Here is a 24063-nt window from a genome sequence, read left to right as displayed (position 1 = left end):
TTACTTCCTAATGTTAGTCTAGAGGCCTAAAAATACTACACAACTCACACGTAAGCATTAAATTTTCACAAACTGCATCAAGTCTTCCCCTACTGAATACAGCACCAGGGACGCCTCCTTGGTCTAAGGCTTTGCCTGCTGCACTGTTCCTATAGGGTCAGTCTTGTAACTGCGTGGTGCTGAATTGACACGAATAGAAATACATGTGAGAGGAGCTAAGAAGCTGCATCTCCCATTAAAGGGAGCTGGAGATGTAGGTGCTCAGTACCACTCGGTGAAGCCAACAGGAGTTTTGCTGTTGATTTCAGAGTAGAATGGAGACTCTTTGTGAAGCAGCAGCCTGGGTTTCATGTAAGCTCTTTGGGACAGGGGCTGTCTTTTTGTTCTGTGGCAGTACAGCATCTAGCAGACTAGAATACAATAATGAAAATGTCTCAACCAAGTAGCAAAGAGGGTGGGCAGAAGTGAGCACAGCTGGACACTACCTACAAATGAAAGCCACAAGAAGCATGAGCTCAGAGGTAGGAATGTTACACTATCATTTTTGGAGTTGATTACCTGCAATAGGGTTTTATACAAAGTTCATTATTTAACTGAGAATCAAATATAAGCTCAGCTCCTATAACAGAGAGGAAGATATGGTCCCTTCCTTCTGGTGCTTACTATCTAAACGATTTCACCTTAAAGATACATTATAGGATTAACGTAAGAGGAGGAAGCCATCTGTTTTGTGAAAACTTGTCCATCACATTTTTTTCACCGTCTATAAAAAGACAGCTGCTAGTGACATTCACTCAGTCCTGACCTCAGGCAGTGCAGTTTGGTCATATTATGAATTGGTACATAAAGGTGGCAGCCAAATGCATGTGATTTATGCATTCATCTCCGTATCTAACCAATCTGCATGTATTTTCAAAATACTGTTTTGATTTTTAGTCCAGCCCCAAAGTGCTCTTGAAGAAAGGGGGCATCCACACACACAATAGCTTTCTTCTTTAAGCAACTTTAATATCAGCAGGGAAACATTACACCCCTTCCTAATGCCCTACACCAAGCCTAAACGCAGACTGATGACAAATATTAGAAAGTAAACAAACATCTGGAAGAGGAGCATCTTCCCACAGTTACCCTTGATTCCAGAATGTAGACACCTTTTTTACCCCATAAATGCTTCTCAAAAACCATCATCATTTAAAAAAACATTCTAACATTAAATCAGACAGCTCTGAGGAGGCGGTGGCCTGTTGGTGGATTGTGGGATGTAACCATCTGGAAAGGAGAAATGGACAGACTGCTGTTTCTTTGCCAACTAGATGATAGCAATGCGGGGCAACTTCCCTATGACAAACAGGCCGTGCCTTGATGGCAAGAACGCAAACATCCATTTACCAAAAAAAATCATCCCAATGAGACATTTTAATGCCAAAGCAATCACTGTGTGTGGTACAGCTAAATACAGAGTAAGTAATGACCCTGCATGAGGCAGAACGTAGGTAAATGACATAAGCCTTTCTAATTTGGATTCTTATTATCCCATTGTTAAAAGAGCACATGAAGTAGTATACAATTTAAAAATGGTAATTGTACATAATTTAGTAAAACGATCACACAGGTCCTGTAAGCCAACAATTTACAGAAGGAAATAAAACAAATACATATCTTTTTAAAAATGTAACACTGGACAGTTATACTCATTTCAAAAGGTTTTCAAGAAAATGTGATTAAAAATTGCATTGACACAATGCCCATTTTTATAGGCCAACTCCAATTCCAACTGAGTGACATAGAACAGGCTGTAAATACTGCTTCTTCAGCCACATTTGCAGTGAATAAGTTACTGCCTAAGACACATGGCAATTAAAGTTCAGATCATTAACCTTTCCTCACTGTCTGTCACAAAAACAGCAAGGAGTATCAGGCTGTGCCCCCAAGCAGATAGACTCCACGTGAACTGGCAGCTTCCTTCAGTTCTCACCTTTTTTTTTTTTTTTTTTTTTTTTGACGTGGTTATGCTGCAAGCTTATCAACAAGCAATTGCACTGAGTGCCTTTGCTAGAGTACTCATCACTGTACTAGCCCATCTCCTTCAGCGTGGCATTTATACACTGTGCCCTTTGCTGTTTTCTCTGCAGGTAACGCACTCGGGCATCCTGTATTGATTTATCATCATTCCTTTTCTCCATCTTCTTTGCAGAGTCATCTTTTAGTTTTTCTACAGAAAAACAAAACATTACAATTCTGTGTCATAAATGCCACTTCCACCCCCTGACTTCACACTCATAGGGCCAGCTGATCAACTAAAACCAACAGAAGCTCAAATTTTTCAAGTGCTGCTCTCGGCCATGCCAATGGATGGTCCAATGATCTCCAGAAGAGACAAACGGCAAAGTAACTAGGACGTCCTTTTTATGGAAAAACTAAAGTCTCAAAGACAAATATAGCGTATATCCAGCTACACTTAAGTTATAGAAAAATCATACCCTCAACCCTCTTGTCAATATCTGCATGTGCGATCACCCCTAGTATATATCTGGACCATGTTCGTTTTACTATAACTGAGTCTTTAGGCCTCAAGTTCTATGCATTTGTTACTTTTCTATGCTACCTCTTCAATTCTGAAAAAAATACAAAATGCTTGGGGAAAATGCCTTTCTGGATTTTCTTGAAAGGAGAAGAAAAAAAAATATGGAGGTAGAGAATTCCTGGAAGAGGAATCTATTAGAAATGCAAACTCTCTCCCGCTCCCACTGAGCTGTCTCAGATCATGGCAGTGGATGAATTCACCTGCCTGAATGTATTGGCGAAACATGAGTTATTTGTCATAACATTAAATGATTTTGATTTATATATATATATATATATATATATATATATATATATTTTTTTTTTTTAAAACAAGTATCAGAGGGGTAGCCGTGTTAGTCTGGATCTGTAAAAAGCAACAAAGAGTCCTGTGGCACCTTATAGACTAACAGACTTATTGGAGCATAAGCTTTCGTGGGTGAATACCCACTTCGTCAGATGAATGCCGAATCTGACAAAGTGGGTATTCACCCACGAAAGCTTATGCTCCAATACGTCTGTTAGTCTATAAGCTGCCACAGGACATTGTCTTTAATTGTGTTTAAAAAAAAAACCCTTTTAATTAAGGGAAGTACTGATGGTAAAACATGCTATCTTGAAGGCTGAAGTTCCGTATTTATCCACAGGTAACGACAGTTCACGATTCCCTCGCAATGCCCTGCCAATGTCTCTCAAATCCGTGTTTGGAAAGGGCAGCTCAGGGGCTTCTCTACTGAAACCGCTGACGAAAGAATTCAGAGAATATCAAGCTGCTGAATCAGTTAATATGCACTAGTTTAATTAAAACAAACCATTATTTTTAAATCAGTTGTTAAACTTTGCTGGATGTTATTTTGCTGACAATGAATTTGTGATGATCTCCCCCCTCACCACACCTCTTTTTCTTTCCCATCTGTATTATAGCTCTTGGAATTTCTCTCTGACAATATCAGGTTAGCAAATAGTTATACTCTCTACAGTAGGGGAAATACCCTTTCCAAACCTACAGTAACTTGTGAAAATAGGTGTTCATGTTCAAAATGCTTTTCTTCCAGTTACAGGAGTGTGCACAGCTAACGTTACTGACAGAAGACAAAAGTCAAAAGAGGTGTGGCCAGGTTAACACGCGTGAAGTCACTAGCCTAGATGCTGCAATACTCAGCATGCATTATGCCATCTCTCATTCACAACCTCCTAACATGGCTAAAAGAGGCAGTAGTCAATTTCTGATTCAGGTTTATGGAAAACAGACCAGTTTGCTCACCATACTGTCGTTTGAGGTCTTCCTTGTTTTTCCACTTGGTTATTTCCTCCTCAGTCACCTCTTCCCGTGCCACACTGCTCAGTTCATACACATCAATTTCATGCAACTTAGGCAACAAGTCTTTGACCCACTCATAGCGAATAGGACACACCATCCTCACATACATTTTAGATGTGACCAGGACATCATGGAAGATGATCCATTCAGGTTGAGGTTCCTGGTCATGGAGCTAAAGATAAAGTTATTCACATTTTTTCAGATTACTATCTTGGTTTTCTTTCAATAAGTGTGCTCTGCAGATTGACAGCAGAAAAAAACATGGGTCCTAATTCAGATTCTTGCCACAAACTGGTTAACAGCTAAACCCTTTTGTCTTGCTCTCCTCCCCATTCCCTTTTGAGAAGTTATTTAATCCTTCATGCCTTCCTATGGCTTTTACTTTGGAATGCTGAAACATCCAATATTTAACCAGACTAATTCAGAACCTAGAGTTGCCTTCAGTAACATTCATCAATAATAGTTTTCATTTCTAGAGCATCTTCCAGGAGAGGATCTCCAAGTACTTCAGACACATGAATCGATTAATCCTCTTAAAAAGCCTGTGAGGTAGGTTAATATTATCTCCTTCTTGCAGATGGGAAAACTGAGGTATAGAAGTTAGTGACTTGCCCAAAGTTGCACAGAAAGTCGGTGAGAGCCAGAGCGAGAATTCAGATCTATTAACTTTTCCAGTTCTGGGTTATAGCCACTAGATCACATTGCCTTCACAAATCAAACGTTTGTACGAATTCTGATTCTGTGCGATTCCCTAAGGAAAGATGTGGTAAAGTCTAGACACTATAGGCTAGTGTCTTACAGTATGGAGGCTGTGTGCAATATTTCACATGGCCAGAAGCTAGCTTCAATCTTACACCAGGAACAAACAAGCCAAAGATCAGGGAAACAATTTGCATAGCCTGCTTTATTTTTCCATTTACCTGGAAAAAAAAACACCCACACAACTATTAGCAGAAGTAAGTAACTTACTGCTGATGAAGGATGAAGATGGACTATGCTACCATGTCCGTCCATTGTGCAGAACGTCCTGCCTGCGGACCTAAAAGCATGGGGAATATTTTTATATCCAGTGACATATTTAGCTGTGCTTAGACACCAACACAGTCTAAAAAGAGCAGCAGCAGGATAGGAGAAAATGCTTTAACATAGAAAAAATAAACTTTCCAGAAATAAGTGTAAATACTAGATGAGGATTAAACCATCTCTTTATACACCATATTAAGTCTCTTTTCAGTCCAAACTTGATCCTGTGACAAATGTGGTTTTAGGATTTCCATCTTGCTGACAGATGATGATTCTGACATCCGCAGAGACCTTTACAAATATTAGCTAGGCCTCCCAATGCCCCTCCAAGGTGGGTAATTAAGTATTATCCCCTCACATTTCACAGATATGGAGACTGAGATACCAAGAAGTTAAATAATTTGTCCAAAATAACAATGAGAGTCAGTGGCAGAGCTGGCCCTGGAAATTAAGACTCCTGGCTCCCAGTCCTGCACTCAGACAGCTCCTCTCCTGCTGTAACAAGTGAAGTTGACCCTTTTAATAAACTATAGTATAGTCTTGTGACTATTTGTTTTGATTTATAAGCACATACTAAAATGTGGCAAATCTTTTCCATCCAATTCCCCAAACTCCACTCCTTACCTTCGGGCGACATTGGTGAAGTACCCCGTGCACAGACATCTTCTGAGTATCTCACTTTTGGAGCCATCAAAACGCTCTCTTGGGAAGTCTGACAGCTGCAAAAAGAGCAGCACAAAATGGATTAGTGTCTTTGTTAAAGGAAAATTGGTCACACCTTTCCCCCTCAGGAGCTTAAACCTTGTGTTTCACACTTCATAGTCAGCTATTTTCTAGGACCTTCCTTTTGTCCGTTGCTACCATTACACCACATATTTAGAGAAAGGTTTTTATTAGTACACACCTCACTGTAGCCTAAAAAGATTAGTTTAGATTAGGACAAAGATGGCAGCCATCTAGTGAAGACTCCATACTGCAGTACACATCTAACATAGGCACTTGTGCAAAGACAAATGCCATTAATTTACATTAGAAGGAAGTTTGTTCACCTGTTTAAGCTTACTGGTTATTTCCTGAAGTTGTGCTTCCACACTAAAAGCAGATTTTAAAGCTCTGAAGTGGACCCAGTGTTTTTGGCACCAAGCTGCAGGAGACTTGCTAGGAATAGAGATACCAGTGTTATAACGAGGTCTTTCGTAAGTGGAAGGCAGCAAGTTGCTGATATTTTTTATTATGGTCGTACAAAGAAGACAACAAACATTCATGTAAATTCAGACAGCAGATTCCTTGTACTGTACATATATTACAGTATGCAAAAATCATCTGGGTATGAGCACATGTACATATAGATGGGCTTTAGAGAAGAAATGTACAATAGAGTTCCCAGTAGATATCTTCTGGGCATTGAATAAACACCTATGTACCTTGATTTGCACTGTTCAAAGATGTTTAAAAGGGTTGCAAAATCATTGCATCCTCCTGCCTCTAATGACAGTTCCTGGTGGCGGAGTTCCGCTTCCTTTTGTTTCTGAAGGTCACCTGAGGAAACACTAAGTTATATTTCACTTTAACAAATTCAATTTTCATTTGTCACTCCTACCCTCGTTTTCTATACTCTCTCTAAAGTGCAGCTGAAAGTCTTGGCTCTTTATTTAGATTATTTTAAGACTCATTTCTTTCCCACTCACCCCCCGGCCTCAGTTTTGTCTCTCCCACTTCTGAGAACATGAAGCTGCTATTAAAGCTGGATTAAAACTGTCAGCCAGCACTAGAGATGTAGCTTTGATGCAAGTGCTAAACTCTTTCCTTGGGAAAGGTTAGTGGGTATTGTTCTCTCTCATGATCAATTCTGAGTGGTCATGTAGAATGACGACATGAAAATATACAGAAGCAACAGAGTTTAAAGAGTTTCTAGAAACTGAGTGGAAGATTTGATCTGAGCAGCAGGACCTCACATTTCAGATGAGACAGAAAAAACAGGGCCTGCTGCTGCTACTTGTGGGCAGTTTCATTTATCCTGTTGAACTAACTTATGTCACAAAGTCCAGATAACATAGCAATGGCTAGATCAGGGGTAGGCAATCTATGGCACGTGTGCCGAAGGTGGCACACGAGCTGATTTTCAGTGGCACTCACACTGCCCGGGTCCTGGCCACCGGTCTGGGGGGGCTCTGCATTTTAATTTAATTTTAAATGAAGCTTCTTAAACATTTTAAAAACCTTATTTACTTTACATACATACAATAGTTTAGTTATATATTAAAGACTTATGGAAAGAGACCTTCTAAAAACGTTAAAATGTATGACTGGCACGCAAAATCTTAAATTCGTGTGAATAAATGAAGACTCGGCACACCACTTCTGAAAGGTTGCCGACCCCTGGGATAGATAGAAGAAATCAATAGTTTGGCATGAAACTCAACCCATGAGTCTACAGAAACCTTCATGTAATTGCAAAGAATGTGCCATGTCAAAGAAATAACATCTCAGAATTTTGACCTCAAATTTTGATCTCAAAAGGATTCCCTCCGCCCCAAATAAAGACAGATATGGGCTGCTTTAAGCCAATGCAGTATGCTGCTGCACTTCCCCAGGCCATGACCACACATACATTCAGGTATTTAATTTCATACACATGCGGCTCCACTGAAGTCAACAAAAGTACTCATGCACTTAGCTTTAGCACATGAGTAAGTGTTTGCAGGATGTGAGCCTATTCCATGATCCCTTGTCTCCAGATTGACAGGTAAACTGTTTAACGGGGACTGGAGTCCCTGCACTAGTTTGTTAGCTGGCTGAAAAGGAAATGTGAACAAGCTGCAAAAGGAGCCAGAGGGAGAATGGGAAAGCAAAATCAAGGAGTGCGAGGAACTGCAGCGTACCATCCAACAGCAAAAATCTTCTGATAGCTCACTTACAACTGAACTGCCTTTTGCCGCTGTATCAGCAAACGAGTTAATACATTACAGAGATAACCAGACACTGACAATGAACATGAGCAGAAAGGACAAAGTTCTCCCCAAGACTTTGCTACACACACTTTTTTAAAAAGCGAGTGAGCTCAGTGCTAGTGAAAGGTTCTGACCTGAAAGCCCAGCAGAATTAAATCTGTTTAGTCGCAGAATTGGCATAGGACCAGCAGCAGCAGTTCATGCTCCCTCAACACTGACTAATAATCCTGCCCCAGAGGGATCATTTCTAGGGTGAGTTCATTCTTTTAATCTAGTCAGCTCTTGGTCTCTCACTGCAGACTGACCAAAAGTGGATCCAGGTAGCATCTGATGAGGTGTTATTTTTTGTTACAATACTAGATCTGAGCTGCCAATTGCAATGGCATCTTTTAAACAGTGACACTCCCCACGCTGCTACAGACAGTGTTTATGAAATACACTGGCTTAGAATGTGCAGCCATGTCTCCCTCTAGTGACTGGGCTATTTGAATACAAGCTTGCTCCTTACTGATAGCTCATGGAGTCATTCTTTTAGCTCAAGTGAGAGGAGCTTGTGTTTTTTTTTGCCAGAGATTTCCAGATGATTCCCACTGATGACTGAAGTGCGTGTATGTAATGAGCTGTGGCTTCACATAACTAATGACATTAGGAATGGGAAACCAGTGAAGAAGTGAAAGACAAAATGCATAAGGACATTAAGGACAAGTTCTCCAGACTGAGCACTGTGTGTTGACCAACCACCTCCTGACAGTCACTCTGCTCAGGGTACAATTCATAACCTAAGATTACCTGCTTCTGGAGAACGGGGCTTCTTACCAGGTCGTATAAAGACATTTTCGACAGACAACATCGCAGCTATGGGAAGCAATAGATCTTCGCAGTCGAGAGAAGCTGCCTTTATGACAGCACAGGTCAGGTTTGGAGGGAGAGGAAATTGCACCAAAAACTCTCCCAGTCTTGTCACGTGGCCTCTCCTTATTGGGAGGAAAAGATTCAAACATCAGATTGAACAGACTAAATCTGTAAGGCCAGAACGTAGGTACAAGACCCAAGTAGCCAGGACATCTCCAACAGAGCCTTCATTGGCTTTTATATAAAGACACACTCCCCAGAGGCCCAGGAGAGAGAGAGAGGCCTTGCAAATCCAGACAGCAGATGATCCTCTAGCCAAAACTCTCCCTCAGATTGCTCACGTCCTGTCCCATCTGCACTGTTAGTGGGGGTTTTGAGTGCATCAGGAGTGCAGGATTAGTGTGAAGAATTCTTAGAAGATTAGGATAAGATGTGTGTGCTTCTCTCTTAAATATTATATTGGTCCCAATTACTGTTATGTCTGAGTATCTCAGACACTTTAGCATATTTAGCCTCACAACAGCCCTGTGAGGTGATATTTGCCCCATTTTACAAATGGGGAATGGAAGCACAAAAGGGCTAAGTGACTTGCCCAAGATCACACAGGGAAATCTGGGGCAGAGCAAGGAACTGAATCCGGGTCTCCTGAGTCCCAGGTTAGTGCCCCAACCAGTGGCCCATCCTTCCTCTTGGATCAGATCAGAACATTCTTTTCAGACTGAAAAATATTTAAGTTCATGGGAAAACTAATATATGGGTTCTACTGCTGAGGAAAGCAATCTACCTTATGTTGCAACGCATTAACAACAGTACAAAATTAAGTCACAAATTTTTTTTTGTAAGTACTGAGGTTAAAAAGATAAAGTTGGTTTCTGCCCTCTTTACCTGTCAATAGCATCACACTGGTAAAGTTGCTTAAGAGCCTCTAAAATATGCCTCTCTTCGGGGTGGTCCAAATAGGGGAACCTACAAACAGAAAGGCAGAATAAATTCCACTGCTTGGGCTCAAGGTAGTTCGCTAAAGCTGTAAGTGTTTTATATTGCAATACTCTTGGAATCCTTCAATCCAGGTCAACAACCAAGGGAAAGCGTGTTTGCACGTGTATGTATAATAGTTACACATTTCTATTTAATGAGGGAAACAGCTTCCATATCCCAAAAGAGCTCTGTTTGCACACACAAATATATCTATATTTACACACACAAACATCAACAATGTTCCTTTAAAACACTAACAAAGATTACTGTTATTTCAGGAGCTAGTTTTGACAGATCCCCAAAGAGATGTAAAGCCTAAGACACAGCCTAACGCTGGAGATTTTTAGGAGAATGACAGAAGAGTTGATGTTGTCCCATTTGCCCTGATACCTAATCCTGTTCTTGGTACCAATAGGACATAGTGTGTTCTCTTTCTGGTGCCAACACTCTATAACATGCATTGCCAAGACTCAGAGGGAGATTACAATTCCCTCCCCCATGGGTTACCTTATGACATCATGTACAGCAAGGCACTTCAAGGTCAAGATCACAGATGTAAGACTAGTTCTCTTAATCTCTGGGATCATGTGATCAGGCATACACTGATCCCAGAATTCCTTGCTGTACACCCTGTAGCATTTTCCAGATGATGTCCTGCCAGCTCGGCCTGCTCGTTGCATTGCTTCACTCCTTCAAAAATAAGCAAAGAAAAATAATACTGTGCTTGTCATCAAAGTAGCAAAGCACCCTATAATTATGATCAATGATAGCAATTTGTCTCTCTCTAGATGAAGGATTTAATATATTGTACAGAAACCCTGCTATGCAAAATGTAACAGCATAAAGAAATAATACTGGGCAAAACTTCCTGAACTTCTTTGAATTAGTTGTGTTCAATGTTGGAAAGATGGTGTAAATCATTTTCAGATTACAGATAATACATGGCGAGTTCTTCCTCACTGCTCATGATTAAAATTAAAGTACCATGCTCTACTAAAATGTTTTATTTACTATCCCTGATGTTTTCTAAATATTGACCTAATAGAGCTGCAAATGAAAGCTAAATGTGCTGCAGTGCCTCCAAGATCTCTCTGCTCTTCTTTATACGGGGAAAATTGCAGTCACACAGTACATTCAAAGCAACTTTCAAAGGCAATCTGAGAACTCCTCTCAAACCAGAATGTAAATTACCTTTCTTCTAACTTACTTTGAAATGGGAACCACCTCCAGTATGTCCAAGCCAACCCTGGGGTTATGATTTAACTGCTTCACAAATCCACTATCAACAACATACCTGAAAAAAAAATTAAAAATATCATAAGATACTGGACAAGGGACCTAGATCAGGCAGTGGCTTAGGTTCCTTATCCTCAGTCAACAGTAACATGTCAAATGGAACCCGGTCGGTCTGCAAAAGTGGAAGAAGATAGTTGCACTCTGCTGGCCATTTACTGAACTACAATGGGATGGACAGTGAGGAAATTCCTCATGTAGGGCTTGTCTACACAGAAATTACACTGATTTAGTGCAATCAAAGTACTGGGTTTGGTTTCAAAATCAGATAAACTGATATTAAGAACTCTTTAAGTCTACTTAAGAGTGCCAGAGCAAAGGGGATGCATCATTTATTAAACTGACTAAAACATATTTCTGGTCTACATAAAGAGAAGAGTCACTTACTGCAAAAGGGCATGTAATTACTCAGCAGGATCAGAACAACAGAAACAGATGGGGGGAGGGATTGGATGAGGTTTTTTCAATTCTAATGCAGCATTGAGTCATTCCCTTGGTTACAGCTTTTACCAAGGATAGGAAATAGTTACCTGATTCCATCAACAGTCAGAGATGTTGCAGCAACGTTTGTGGATACGACACATTTTCTAATGCCTGGAGGAGGTGGCAAAAATATTCTTCTCTGCTGATCTAAAGAGAAAGAGTCCGTCAAGTAATCTTTTACGTCAGGATGCACAAAAGTCAAATTCCATCTCTAGAAAAGGACAAGATTACCCACTAAAGACAGAAAATGAATGGAGGTCTTTGGGTTGAAACTAAAAGGTGAGCCAGGAGATGAATTTCAAAACAAGAACTGCTTTACAATCGTCTTTAATATACTTGTCGGGAACAACATCACCTCTTCTCTATTGTTAGTTCCTTAAGAAAGTCTCTAGCTTAAGTGCTTTTAAGTGCAGCCCTTTTCGATAGCTCTTGTGCAAGAGAAATACAGACGTAGGGAACCAAGCAAAATGCCAGCTCTAAATGGAATGTTTAAGGAGGATTTAAAGCATGTTAAGAAACAATCTGAGGTCTAAGAAACCAAAGCAACTGGAGATCAATAGAATAAGTTTCCCATCAAAATTAATTAAAACCTCAATATACCTTACTGCAGGTTAAGATTACCCAAACAATCCATCTTATAATACATTTCCCTCGGTCTTATTTAGGAGATTTTCAAAGGCACAGATGGGAGTTGGGCATCTAACTTTCCTTTATGCCTTTGAAAATCTCCCTCTAAAGTCATATGTTTATACTTAGATGGCAAGCTCTTTGGGGCATGGCCCATCTTTTTGTTGTGTGTTATATACTGCCAAGTACAATGGGGCTCCCAGACATTTCACAATAATAAAATAATGATGGCTTTCAAGCACTATCCTGGTACCTTTGGTGTTGTAAAAATAAATAACTCCTCTCTCATTCAATCCTCGGTCCATCCTTTTGGGAGGGAACAAGGTCATAACCCTCCCTACATGTCATCAACCAATATACTCCCTACGAAGGTTTCCAGGCTCTAAAATTGCTGACCTACTCTTCTCATGTACATTTATTCTGCCTTTCAGCATTCTACACATTGCACCCACACAATTAATACCACATTCAAGATCATATGAAGCGAAAACACATCTGTTTTTGTAGAAGTCATGAAGCCTTCGTTTTTGAACCCTTCAAAATTAGGCAGCAACACTGCAGACTTAGTTCAGTAATTTACACTTTCTATATAGGGTAACGCCACATTCTTTTTATCTTCTCTTGTATGTATAATCTTATTGCCACATATCTTATTGGTAAACACTTTAATCTTAATCAAAAGTTACCTTTTTTTTTTTAATTGGAGCAACACAACTGAGTAATTAAGTCAAATCCCTACCAAACATGTTTTAATTGAAAATGGGTATCATCGCCCCATAACAGACACTATCCACAAATTCTATGTGAAGCTTTTGAAATGACACTTTATTTTAAAAGCAAACGCTGGACTGAAAAGGAGAAAGACTTCCTAGCACTCAACACCCCCGTTAGCCAGTTACAGAGTAGAGATAATGAGCTTTAACAATAATTCCATCCAGTCCTCAGGTGGAAGGACAGTAGCTATAACAGGAATCCTTAGGGCAAGTATGACGATCTACTCATAGCTAGGGAATCCTCCGGCTTCTAGTTATGGCACAAGAATTTTCTCTGCTGGGAGCAGAAGAATGCAATAGCTTTACAAGAAAAGTTATATGTGTTTTTAATACAGGAAAGACAACATGTCATTATGAAAAGATATTGACAGGATCTGACTATTTAATGGATTTTTGCCAACTACCATTATGAACCAGTACACAGTACAATTATTTTCTCTTTTTCCTATTAGGCTGCAAGGGGAATTTCAGAGCAGCAGAATATCATTATCAGTGCTGAAGTTTGGCCAGGACATCAGAGCCAGCAAATTCTTGTGAACACCACTCTGACATTTTTAATAACCATAAGTAGTCAGAACTTTGGGGTTTGGTACAAACTGAAAGACTGAACTTCCAACAACACAGCATTCACTTTTTCCATGCTAGGACTGTCATTCAGGACTGCTTTGGAGAGAAGGGCACTGCCTTCTAAGCCAACACTTCCAGCAGCATATGGATTTTAATTCATGGTTCCCAAGCAAGAACTGACCAGGCCAGATTATGATTAGCTTGTGACAATACTGCTTTATTAGTCTCTCAAATAGGTAAGCAAATGGCTGTGTTGTTTCCATTCAAAATGAAAGTATCTGACCAGGATGTCACATATAACAATTAATTGCAGCTAAGATCTGCATGAACTAAACATAACACTATGTTTAATTCAGTAAGCCTTACCTGTTGGCATTGACCCATACAACGGTAAGATAAGCAAACCTTCAACAGAACAATCTTGCACATCATAGCGGTAATCAATAGATTCCGCTTTCTGGAAAAGTAAGTCGCACGTTCTTTCTATCTCAGATTGTCCTAAAGCAAAATACAGAAGTACTTAAAATATAAACTATGTAGTGAGGACTTTACCTTGTTAGCTTGCAACAGCTCTACACAATCTGGTCTTTTACACATACTATGGAGATGCCAGTACAACTGCAAGGGTAAAGGAAAATTAACTGGTCATTTGCAGTCTTTTCAAACTTGGTTTTATGCTTAGGGTTTTTCTGTGCAACAGTGATGGTTTAGATATGTATTTTGTATCAGGTTTTATTAATTATTTCAGCAACCTGAATTATAAATTAACTGAGTTTTTGCCAGGGGGATTATTTAAGGAGCTTCTCTTTTCTGGAAGACAGCAGAGAACACTTATACTGTACAAATATACAATGCATTGCTTCATTCTTCTACATGAACACAGAAAAAACAACCTGGAGTTTATCTTCTCTCCCACATTGGAAAGAGTTGATCAACATGATTATTTTGTTTGTTTAAAGCCCCTATGAAATCAGGGCGAGGTTCTGGTGCGCAAGGAATATAAGAACAGGTCCTTCAAAGAAAAGTGACACACCAGTCATTTTCTTTCCTCTTCTCACATCCCATAAAACAAGATTCCATACTCCTGCTTCCTACTAAGGCGAGCTGTGTAACTTTCTGTATAGAATCTTTCTTTTCTAAAGGGCAGAAGAGCGGATGTAGAACTAGATGTGGTTTATTTTCAACTTTTTGTCCTAGTCTTTACTATCTAACATCACCTCTCTCAAGGGACTATATCCTGCCCTGGTAGGGGGCTGGACTCTGATCTTGCTGTTCTGTACTTCTATAACCACTAGTGACCAATGCCATCACACAATCGAAATCCTGAAAGACTCTTGGCTGGGTTTATAAAGGAGTAGGGAGTAGTTAGGGCATCTTTCTCCTGACACATTAGGATAGGACAGAAACATCAGGAATAGAGGCAATGTTAGAGGTATAGAATGACCACTGTTGGAAAAGCTATCCAAACAGCTTTAGGGTAGGATTTTTGGAAGTGCCTAAGTGCCTTAGAAACAAAGTTCTATTGACTTTCAATGGGACTTGTGGTCCTAAGCCATTTAGGCCCTTTTGAAAATCCCACCCACAATCTTTAAAATCATTACATGTTTGCCACAGCCACTTTCTCTACATTTGCCTTCCATGCCCTAGTTCAGTTGTGAACTGCTGCAGTGATGCACCTAGACACAGCTCTAATGCCGCCAGTGCCCATTGTTCTAGGATGATCTGGGCATTCAGCAGCAAGATAATTCTTTCTGTTGGCAATGCCACCATTTGGCACAGGATAGAGTTTTTCAAGTAAAAAGGAATTCTCACCAGTTAGAAAAACCAAGATGTCTCCTGCTGACTCATTCAAGTGAATATCCAGGGTCACTTTTACAGCCTGAAACAAGCAGCACTAACAGGATTATCTACTGGAATTAGAGCTTTAATCGTCACTAGTTGTAACTGACAGTGTAAATCAACTCCCTCCTCCCCCTTTCCACCACAAAAACTAGGAAGCTTGAGAAACCAGCCTTGCATGAAGTATTTAATACTTCATGCAGAGATGAGCTCCAATGCTCGGAGAGCTCATTATCATACAGCTAACAGAGAGAACATGGCAAACAGGCAAAGGAAAATAAGCAATACCTCTGTAACATAGGCAGAGCTTTCTGCATCCTTTGGGCCAAGCAGGCTGCAGAATATCTCCTTGACGGGATAATTCCTTCCTGGAATGTCCACCACTGCGCAGCCTCCGAAGAACTCTGAGAGCTTGTCTACCTCCAGGGTGGCTGACATCACCACCACCTTCAGGGCTTTTCTTCTCTTGGGAGGCTTCTTTTGTTGGAACAGTTTCTTCAGCAAGCCAAATAAAATGTCCTGAAAGAAAGAGTCACCTTAGCTTCACAACTCAACTCTTCTGAGTACAAATGCCCACTGAAATACAGAGCCACTGGTAAATAGGACAAAATTAAGCAGTGTGCTTTGGGGGCACAAGTGCTTTAAAAGGTTTTTTCCTTCTTGTAAATATTCTGGTTGCTCTCTAAAGCTTAGCAACAAAATGCTTAGTAGGCTTAAAGAAACCCAAGTTTTTTCCACAGCTCTGGAACAGCAAGCTGAATCAACACAGCTAAAATACCTTGTTTCTCATTCCTAATTCTCCCTCAGCTGCAAAAAGGAAACTGTTTTTAAAGCAGTAACAATGTTTTGTTAGTACTAGTTCCCCCACAGAAAAATGGCCCTTCCTGGTGATTGTGCTGCACTCAGAGGTGGTCTCTCTTTCCTCAGTTATTATGCAAAAAATCAAAAAATAGAAAATAACTGAAATCAGATCCATAGGCTAACTGTCAGAAGAGTGTAACCCTTTCCCCCCCTCACACTCCCATCTCAGGAGAGACTTGTAAAGTGTAAATGTGTTTTGGTTTAATCCCTTTGACTTAATGCCAAAGTTTAATAGAACACTGGGACTTGCAAAAAATATAACTATGTTCTATTACTGTAACACCCAGCCAGAAGGCCCTGGGGATTGTGCAACAGCCAAAGGAAGGAATAAGTAGATTACAACAGTGAAGAAAGTGACCCAAAACTGAACAGGCAAACAGAAGCACTACAACCTCACATAGACAAACTGTAAACCTCAAGGCATTCCAAGAGAAGAAAAAGCCTACACTACCTGGACCTTCTCTATCTGGATGGTGCAGATAAGGGGGAAAACATGTTTAATTATTAGAAGAGTAGGCAAGAAGTCAGGACCCCTGGGTTCTAGTCTAACCCCTGACACCAATTCACTGTAGGAGATTCTAGATAAATCACTTACTGTTCTATTGATCAGTTAAAACCTTTCAATTGCTCCTGAAAAATGGTGATAAGTCACACAGGAAGGTCATGAGCTTTAGTTAGCACGTAAAGCACTTTGAGATCATTAAATGAAAGATGCTATCAAGGGGCAGAGTATCATCTTTTTAGTCTCTTATAACTGAACTAAACAGAATTAACACCTCCAGGAACCTAAGGACCATCACAAACCTCACCACTTTCCACGCCGAGGTGTGTTTCTTTGACCTGGCCTTCTCTCTCAAATACATAGCAACATGTACTTTCATTTAAAAAAAAAAAAAAAACACACCTAACCAACCAACGAAAACAAGACACTCCAGTGCAAACACTTCTCCCCTTGGAGAAGGAATGGGAGAACAAATTCATGACATATGTTAGTCACATCATTTCACACACTAAGGGAATGAGTGCAGCACAAGAACCTATAGAGAACAGAATTGCAAGTTTCTTTTTAGTTATACTGAATTATGTGTGTAAAATAAAGCAACACTCACTGTGCTTAAGCTCCGCTCATGGGCTTCATCCAGTATAATGACACTGTATTTGGTAAGATGGAGGTCTGCCAGTACCTGTCTCAGTAAGCAGCCATCTGTCATATACTTGATTGCAGTACCCTGAATAGTTTAACCATCCATTCAGTTATTGCCCTGGATATGGATTTCATTACATACAGTCACATATCAGGAGTGACTACGGACTGAAGTTGATCATTTAGACTTATCAAGATTCAGTGAGAGACTTTGCATGCTATAATTAACGTGCTAAGCCACAGCTACAAAAGACATTTGCTAGGTTTTCTGAAATACTTTACAAATACACAAAATCCATTATTTAAAACATTTCTTAAGTGCTATATTTCTAATCTGTGCAATTCTTTTCTTCTTTTCTAAATTGAGGGATCTCAGCATCACCTCCTAATGACAATCCAATAATTCTAATTACAAAATCACAGTCAAGTATTCACCTACCATGCACATTCAGACTGTTTAAAAAACCACCTTCTTGATGAGAATTTGTGGATTCTGTGGCAATGCTTCAGTTGTTATATGCTATGAAAACATGTACAGCATATAAAATTGATTTGAGCCACATTTCAGACTGCTAAAATAGCATCTCCACCAGAGAATCACACAATGCACATACAGAATTCAATTCAAACAGACTTCCTGGATGGCAGAAAGCAATTTTAGATTTAAACTAATCCACAAAACAGAGCATGATGAGCATCCAAACTCTGAAGCAAGCACCTTTATGTAATGTGCATGTAGCTCAAGGACAACCTCACTGAAAGGAATGACACACAGCTTTATTTTACATAGGTCATATTGACAATTTGCCAGGAACTCAAGGGCTGCACCTGATTTGTATTAAATGGAACCACTTGCGTCACCTCTTTTAATATGGAGATGTGCCACACAGAGACAACAGGGCCCAGAATGCAATGATTTATCTTGCTCCATTAAGAGAGATTATTTTTGAAAACAACATTAATAAAGAATCTTCAACTCGTACCTCAGAGGTGCAGTCATCAAAGCGAACCTGATATCCCACTATGCTTCCCAGTGAAGAGTTCATCTCCTCAGCCACTCTCTGAGCCACAGACATGGTAGCTACTCGGCGTGGCTGAGTCACACCAATCACTCCATGCTTTGCAAAGCCTACAAAAGACAAGGAAATTGCTTCATCAATGAATTACCTTTGTGGTATGTTAACTGTTGCTAATATATTTTTAAAGGCTTCACTGACTGATTTCACTGACTAATATCTCCCCCACCTCTCACAAACCAGTGAAGTCCAACACAGATTATCTTTGCTCTAAGATTTAAAATATATATTTCTCTGATCTATTTTGCTAACAATTTTTGGAGAGGGGAGTGACTAGCATTTGTGGGTCTCCTGGAAAAAGGAGGGGGGAAGAAACATGAAAGTTACTTAATTTTAAAAGAGTACATTAAGAGTATTGTCTAACTGAACGGTTTTACACTTCTCCAGTAGCATCTTAAGGAGAAAATAAATAGTTACCTTCTTCAAATAGATACTTAGGGAGCTGGGTAGTTTTGCCACTCCCTGTCTCCCCAGTCACAATAAGAAATGAATTGTCTCTCACAGCCTCAACTAGTTTCTTCCTGTATCTGTGAATAGGGAGGGCTCTGAAGTCTGAGTTTCCTTTGTCTTTTTCCTTTCGGCAACTGCCTTTTCTTTCCATTCAGGCGACAATTTGAGTGCTCTCCTGTGGTGCACAGATAGATGAATACACCTCCCAAAGTAACAAATATCAAACATGAATGTAATTATATCACAGTATACAGTAAATGTTCTATATTTCACATTAGCAGTACACAGGGAAAACAGGTCCTCTCTCAGACTAATCCTAATAAGATGAAATTCAGGAGCTAGCAGAAGGTGGAGTCAGCTCAGGCTATTTTCCAGACAGCTTCCCAACAGCAGAATTCAACCCCGCTAAAGCACAAACCTGGGAGCCTCACCGGAGAGAGAGCACAACTCTTCAGTTAGGATGGCTAGTGCAAATACTGAACTCCACAATAATGGGTTTGTGGGGATGAAATGGCCCCTGCCCAAAACCTAGCAGTGTACTGGAGAACACTGCTACACTTTTACACTGCGTACCTGTACCCCACCATCCCATATTCCCCATTAACCGGGGGGCGGAGCCGGGGAGGCAGGGAGGTGCCATTTCACTCATCCCCAAAACACAGACAGTAACCAGGGAAAGAAGAGAGCTGGGCAGGATCCATGACACCCCCTCCAGCCCCAGTAACTAGGGAGGGGAAGGAGTTGGGGCAGGAGCCATGACACCCCCCAGTAACCAGTGGAGGGAAGGGAGGGGACCGGACCGGAACTGTGACACCCCCACACACCAGTAACCAGGGAAGGGAGGGGGCCGGGCAGGAACCGTGACACCCCCACACACCAGTAACCAGGGAAGGGAGGGGGCCGGGCAGGAACCGTGACACCCCCACACACCAGTAACCAGGGAAGGGAGGGGCCGGGCAGGAACCGTGACACACCCGTAACCAGGGAAGGGAGGGGGCCGGGCCGGAGCCATGACACCCCCACACACCAGTAACCAGGGAAGGGAGGGGGCCGGGCAGCAGCCATGACACACACAACACCAACTCCTCCGGGGAGGGAAGGGGGCGAACAGAAACCATTACACACACCCCGTCAAAGCCCCAGTAACGCGGGGCGGGGCCCCGTTACTCCCCACAAGGCCCACAGTAGGGATAGGACCACCCGACGCCGCCGTATCCATGAGGAGTGGGGGCCCCCCACACCCCAGTAGGCGGAGCTTCCCCTACCCTGCCACAGGTACCTGCCACGTGACTCCAGCCGGCCTCTCCTCCCTACTCGGAAGTTGGAACCCGGCGCGCTCTGATGACGTTTCGTGTTTACTTGGGGGCGCTGCAGCCGCCGGGGAGACGGGACAGGGTCGGGGAACTTGTAACCCCGCCCCCTCCTACCCAGGCCACGCCCCCTCCCGTCCATCCTCATCACCTAGCCCCGCCCCTCCCTCTGCACTGGTCTTTACATAGCCCCTGCGCCCTGCTAAGGGTCTGCTCAGTGCCCCAGTCCTGCCAGCTCTGCCCTGGGCCCCGTTCTTCCCCCGCTAGTGTCGCCACTCCCTACAAGCTGGGGGACACAGGCCCTGCCCCAAGGGGCCCCACCGCCCCAGGGGCTCTGCTCTCTCACAGCCCAGTGGGGCGGCTTCGGCCCAGGACTCCCCGCGGGCCCTGTGTGAACCCCACAGCTCGCCCTGGCAGTATGGGGATAGGAGCCATAAAACATGGAGAGGGGCACTGGGGCGCACAGTGGCCCTTTGAGCTGCGAGGCTGCCCTATTAAATGTAAAAGCAGCAAAGAGTCCTGGGGCACCTTATAGACTAACAGACGTATAGGAGCATGAGCTTTCGTGGGTGAATACCCACTTCTTCGGATGCATGTAGTGGAAATTTCCAGGGGCAGGTATAAATATGCAAGCAAGAGTGAGTCAGGCTAGAGATAACGAAGTTAGTTCAATCAGGGAGGATGAGGCCCTCTTCCTCCCTGATTGGACTAAATTCATTATCTCTATCCTTACTCATTCTTGCTTGCATATTTATACCTGCCCCTGGAAATTTTCACTACATGCATCCGAAGAAGTGGGTATTCACCCACGAAGCTCATGCTCCTATACGTCTGTTAGTCTATAAGGTGCCACAGGACTCTTTGCTGCTTTTACAGATCCAGACTAACACGGCTACCCCTTTGATACTATTAAATGTAGTAGGGCCCTGACTCGTCTGGGCCCTGCACCAGTCATCTGCCCCAATGCCAAGTGAATGTGAGACCTGGGCTGAGACGGTAACACTTTACCCCCACTTGTCACAGGTGAAAAGGAGGGTGCAAGGTGGGGGTGAATAAGATCCCCCCTTATGCTCAAACCCTTATCTCTGTAGCAACAGAGTTGGTTATTCAAACCAAAAGACTGTCATTGTCACTGTTGACACTGGTTTTTGCATTTCACTTAGCTTGGAGAATGTGAACACAGCAGCCTGTTTTAGTTTGTTTATACATGCTTCCTAATTGTTTTCATTTTCTGGTTCTCATGCACTAGCCCAAAGGCTGCAATGTTTGCTGTAAATCCTATATGGAACAACTTAAATAATAACAAAAACATTTGATGATTAAATAAAAAAGGTTCAGGGAGTGTTTAAACTACCTGCAAGTGACCCATTAATAGGAAAATCTTTCCCTAAAAACAATAAATTGTCACAACATATTTGGAAATATTACAGTACAGTTTCAAACTTAACTATATTGTAAAGTGGCATTAAGTATATGATGAAACAAAGACCATCTGAACAAAATCAAAAGCCTCCTTTCGCTTAATACAATTTAATACACATCTGTGATATTTTCATTTTGATTGAAGAACCTCTGCTGAATGTTTTCTGGTTTTGATACTCTGGTGTGTAAATCCCAATATGCCCAGAAGGTGGCAAGCTAGGTATACTTAAAGATTATAGGAAAAAAAACACAAATCGCCAAGTAAAAGGTAAATGCAGTATTACTGCTTCCACTGGAAGTAAGATTTCTATGTTATTTAAACAGTAAAATCAGTAATCAAAGGATTAAACATGGTGAAGAGAAGGGTTTGGATGGCACTTCCTTTCATCAAGGTAGTCATCTATCCACTGTTGTTAGAAAGGATATACAGAAATTGTATGTACATCCTAAGATTTAAGTCTGTCTTTAAGAACCATGTTTATGTGCATTAAGAATGTTTCACCTCTCACTGGGATAAATAGGTGATGAGTACCACATGGTAAATTTCTCTTATCACGTAAGCACAAAACTAGGAGCCAGAAACTCCTGGGTTCTAATCCTACACCCACCACTGACTCCCCTCGCCATCATGGCCAAGGCATTTAACCTCTATACTTCAGCATCTCCAACTGAAAAAATTGGGATAATATTTAAATATATTACCTACGTAGCTCACAGGAAGTTGCAAATACTGATTAGTTAATATTTGCAAAGCTCTTTGAAGATATAACACTGCCAAATATCATCATCATTAGACACCTCCAAACATAGATACACACTTGTTATGATCCTTTCATCAGTGCAGTGAACCATTAGTATCCAAGGACAAAAGCTCATCTATTAGCCAATAGCACAAAATTGCTCATCAGCTTTTGAAAAATCGTTCACATACTATTCTGTCTTGCAGCTTTCATATTTCCATGTTTGATTACAAGATATTCAGACACTCAGGAGCCATAAATCCTCCATATCTACCTGAAAACTTCTACAGAAATTACCCAACATGACATTAATGTTTATCTCGGAGCATGAAAAACATTCAGTTTTACATCTATATTAGTATAATCAATATATAGTTCTCTTCACTCAGGATACAGTATGGGATATGATAATATACAATATGCTATGACTTCATTTTATAAATATGTACCTGATTTATTACCTTAAAATGTGGTAGTGTTATGTTGCTACTAGTAACTCACTCAGCTAATAGCATTCAAATTAACTGTTTTACTATTCCCCAGTGAGGACTGCAAATATCCCATCATTGCATTTTCTTGGCACATTTTTAGAGATGGTAATTTATTAAGTGATATTCATATGTACATGGGTTATCTTCCTAACAGGTTTTATTTTAATCAGACATGACTCACACTTTGTGCGTAGGCAGTTTTACACTGTAACAGTTTATGGAGCCAGGTGAGATGATTTTTTTTCCCTCTTAGGGTAGGGATGGCATGTTTGGTTTTAATCAAGCTCTTTGGCAGTTTTGAACTTTGTCTTTGCAGTATATCGTGCCTTTCAACCAAGAATCTCTTGCTGCTTAAACATTAATGAATTACACCCCATACCCCCTTGAGATATTCTCAGTTTTGCAGATGGGGAAAACAGACACAGATTCAGAGGTTTGCACTAACAGCAATTTGGCAGAGCTGGGGAAAAAATCCAGGAATCCTAGCTACAATTCCCTGCCCCAACCACTAATAACATGGCATCTCCATCCTTATAGCTGGTATGCTAATAAATGTGCTATGTGAGGTTGCACTTTCCTTTCAGGTTTGCTAGAAAAAATTGCTCTTGGCCTAGGGATTAGGTTTAGACACCACTGCAAATTTGTTCACTGAAAGAGGACAATGCTACTCTGCCACCTACCCTAGCCAAATTGTGCTGGTCACACAGCAGTGAATGTGTTTTGCTTTCTGCTGAGTAGAGAAATAGTAGAATACAGGAAATATTTCAGTCCTTAGTTGTACAAACCTGTTTTATCACCAACCTTCCAAGAGGTGAACTCTGAATTCCTTGAGGAATTTCTCTTTCCCTGTTCTGGAAGAGATGGTCTGTTCCATGATGAACACAGCATCCCTTAATGGCTGGAGAGAAACCACATCTATTAATTACACTGAACAAGTAGAGACAGATAATCATGAGCCCGGAATCTCCATATGTGGGAACTAACAAGAAGCGAGATCCCTGAGCTTTAATTTGGTTGCAGACAAACGTAACATAAGCCAGTGTTTTACATAGCCCAACCTCATTTCAGGTAGTCAATAGTTTTCCTTTTTCTGATGTCCATTATGTTAATGCCCATCTTTTGTGTCACTAGCTACAAGTCAGCAACATTACTCAAAAAGAAGATCTGTATCCCTACCTGGAGGATGGTTGCTCCAGACACAGTATTATTTGTAGAATTTTTCCAGGAGCATCACAGTTGGAAGAAGATGCCTCCTACACTCTAATTTTTCACTGATTTTCTCTTATAATATTTTGCAGTT

General features: G+C 41.1%; 1 protein-coding gene across 5 annotated transcripts; it reads right to left on the bottom strand.

Annotated features, from left to right (window-relative positions):
• Window positions 1-1384: 1384 nt before the first annotated feature.
• DHX40 (DEAH-box helicase 40) lies at window positions 1385-23674 on the bottom strand. 5 transcript variants are annotated; one of them, XM_034752615.1, is made up of 18 exons: window positions 23549-23674; window positions 18768-18975; window positions 18258-18403; window positions 17240-17359; window positions 15558-15788; window positions 15243-15309; window positions 13797-13928; window positions 11511-11610; window positions 10895-10981; window positions 10195-10377; window positions 9595-9675; window positions 8674-8831; window positions 6331-6445; window positions 5956-6064; window positions 5531-5625; window positions 4853-4922; window positions 3827-4055; window positions 1385-2212 (listed from the first exon to the last, which is right to left on the bottom strand). In XM_034752615.1, exons 2-18 carry the CDS (start codon window positions 18949-18951, stop codon window positions 2073-2075), a joined length of 2247 nt encoding a protein of 748 aa, XP_034608506.1. In that variant the 5' UTR covers window positions 18952-18975; window positions 23549-23674; the 3' UTR covers window positions 1385-2072. The 5 variants fall into 5 exon arrangements, with proteins under 5 accessions (XP_034608506.1, XP_034608503.1, XP_034608505.1 ...); XM_034752612.1 differs by lacking the exon at window positions 23549-23674 and adding an exon at window positions 20080-20232; XM_034752614.1 differs by lacking the exon at window positions 23549-23674 and adding an exon at window positions 20066-20210.
• Window positions 23675-24063: the final 389 nt, after the last annotated feature.

The sequence above is a fragment of the Trachemys scripta genome, chromosome 18, assembly GCF_013100865.1.
Source record: "Trachemys scripta elegans isolate TJP31775 chromosome 18, CAS_Tse_1.0, whole genome shotgun sequence".
NCBI classification, from domain to species: Eukaryota; Metazoa; Chordata; order Testudines; family Emydidae; genus Trachemys; species Trachemys scripta.
This window is presented reverse-complemented; position numbering and strand designations above follow the sequence as displayed.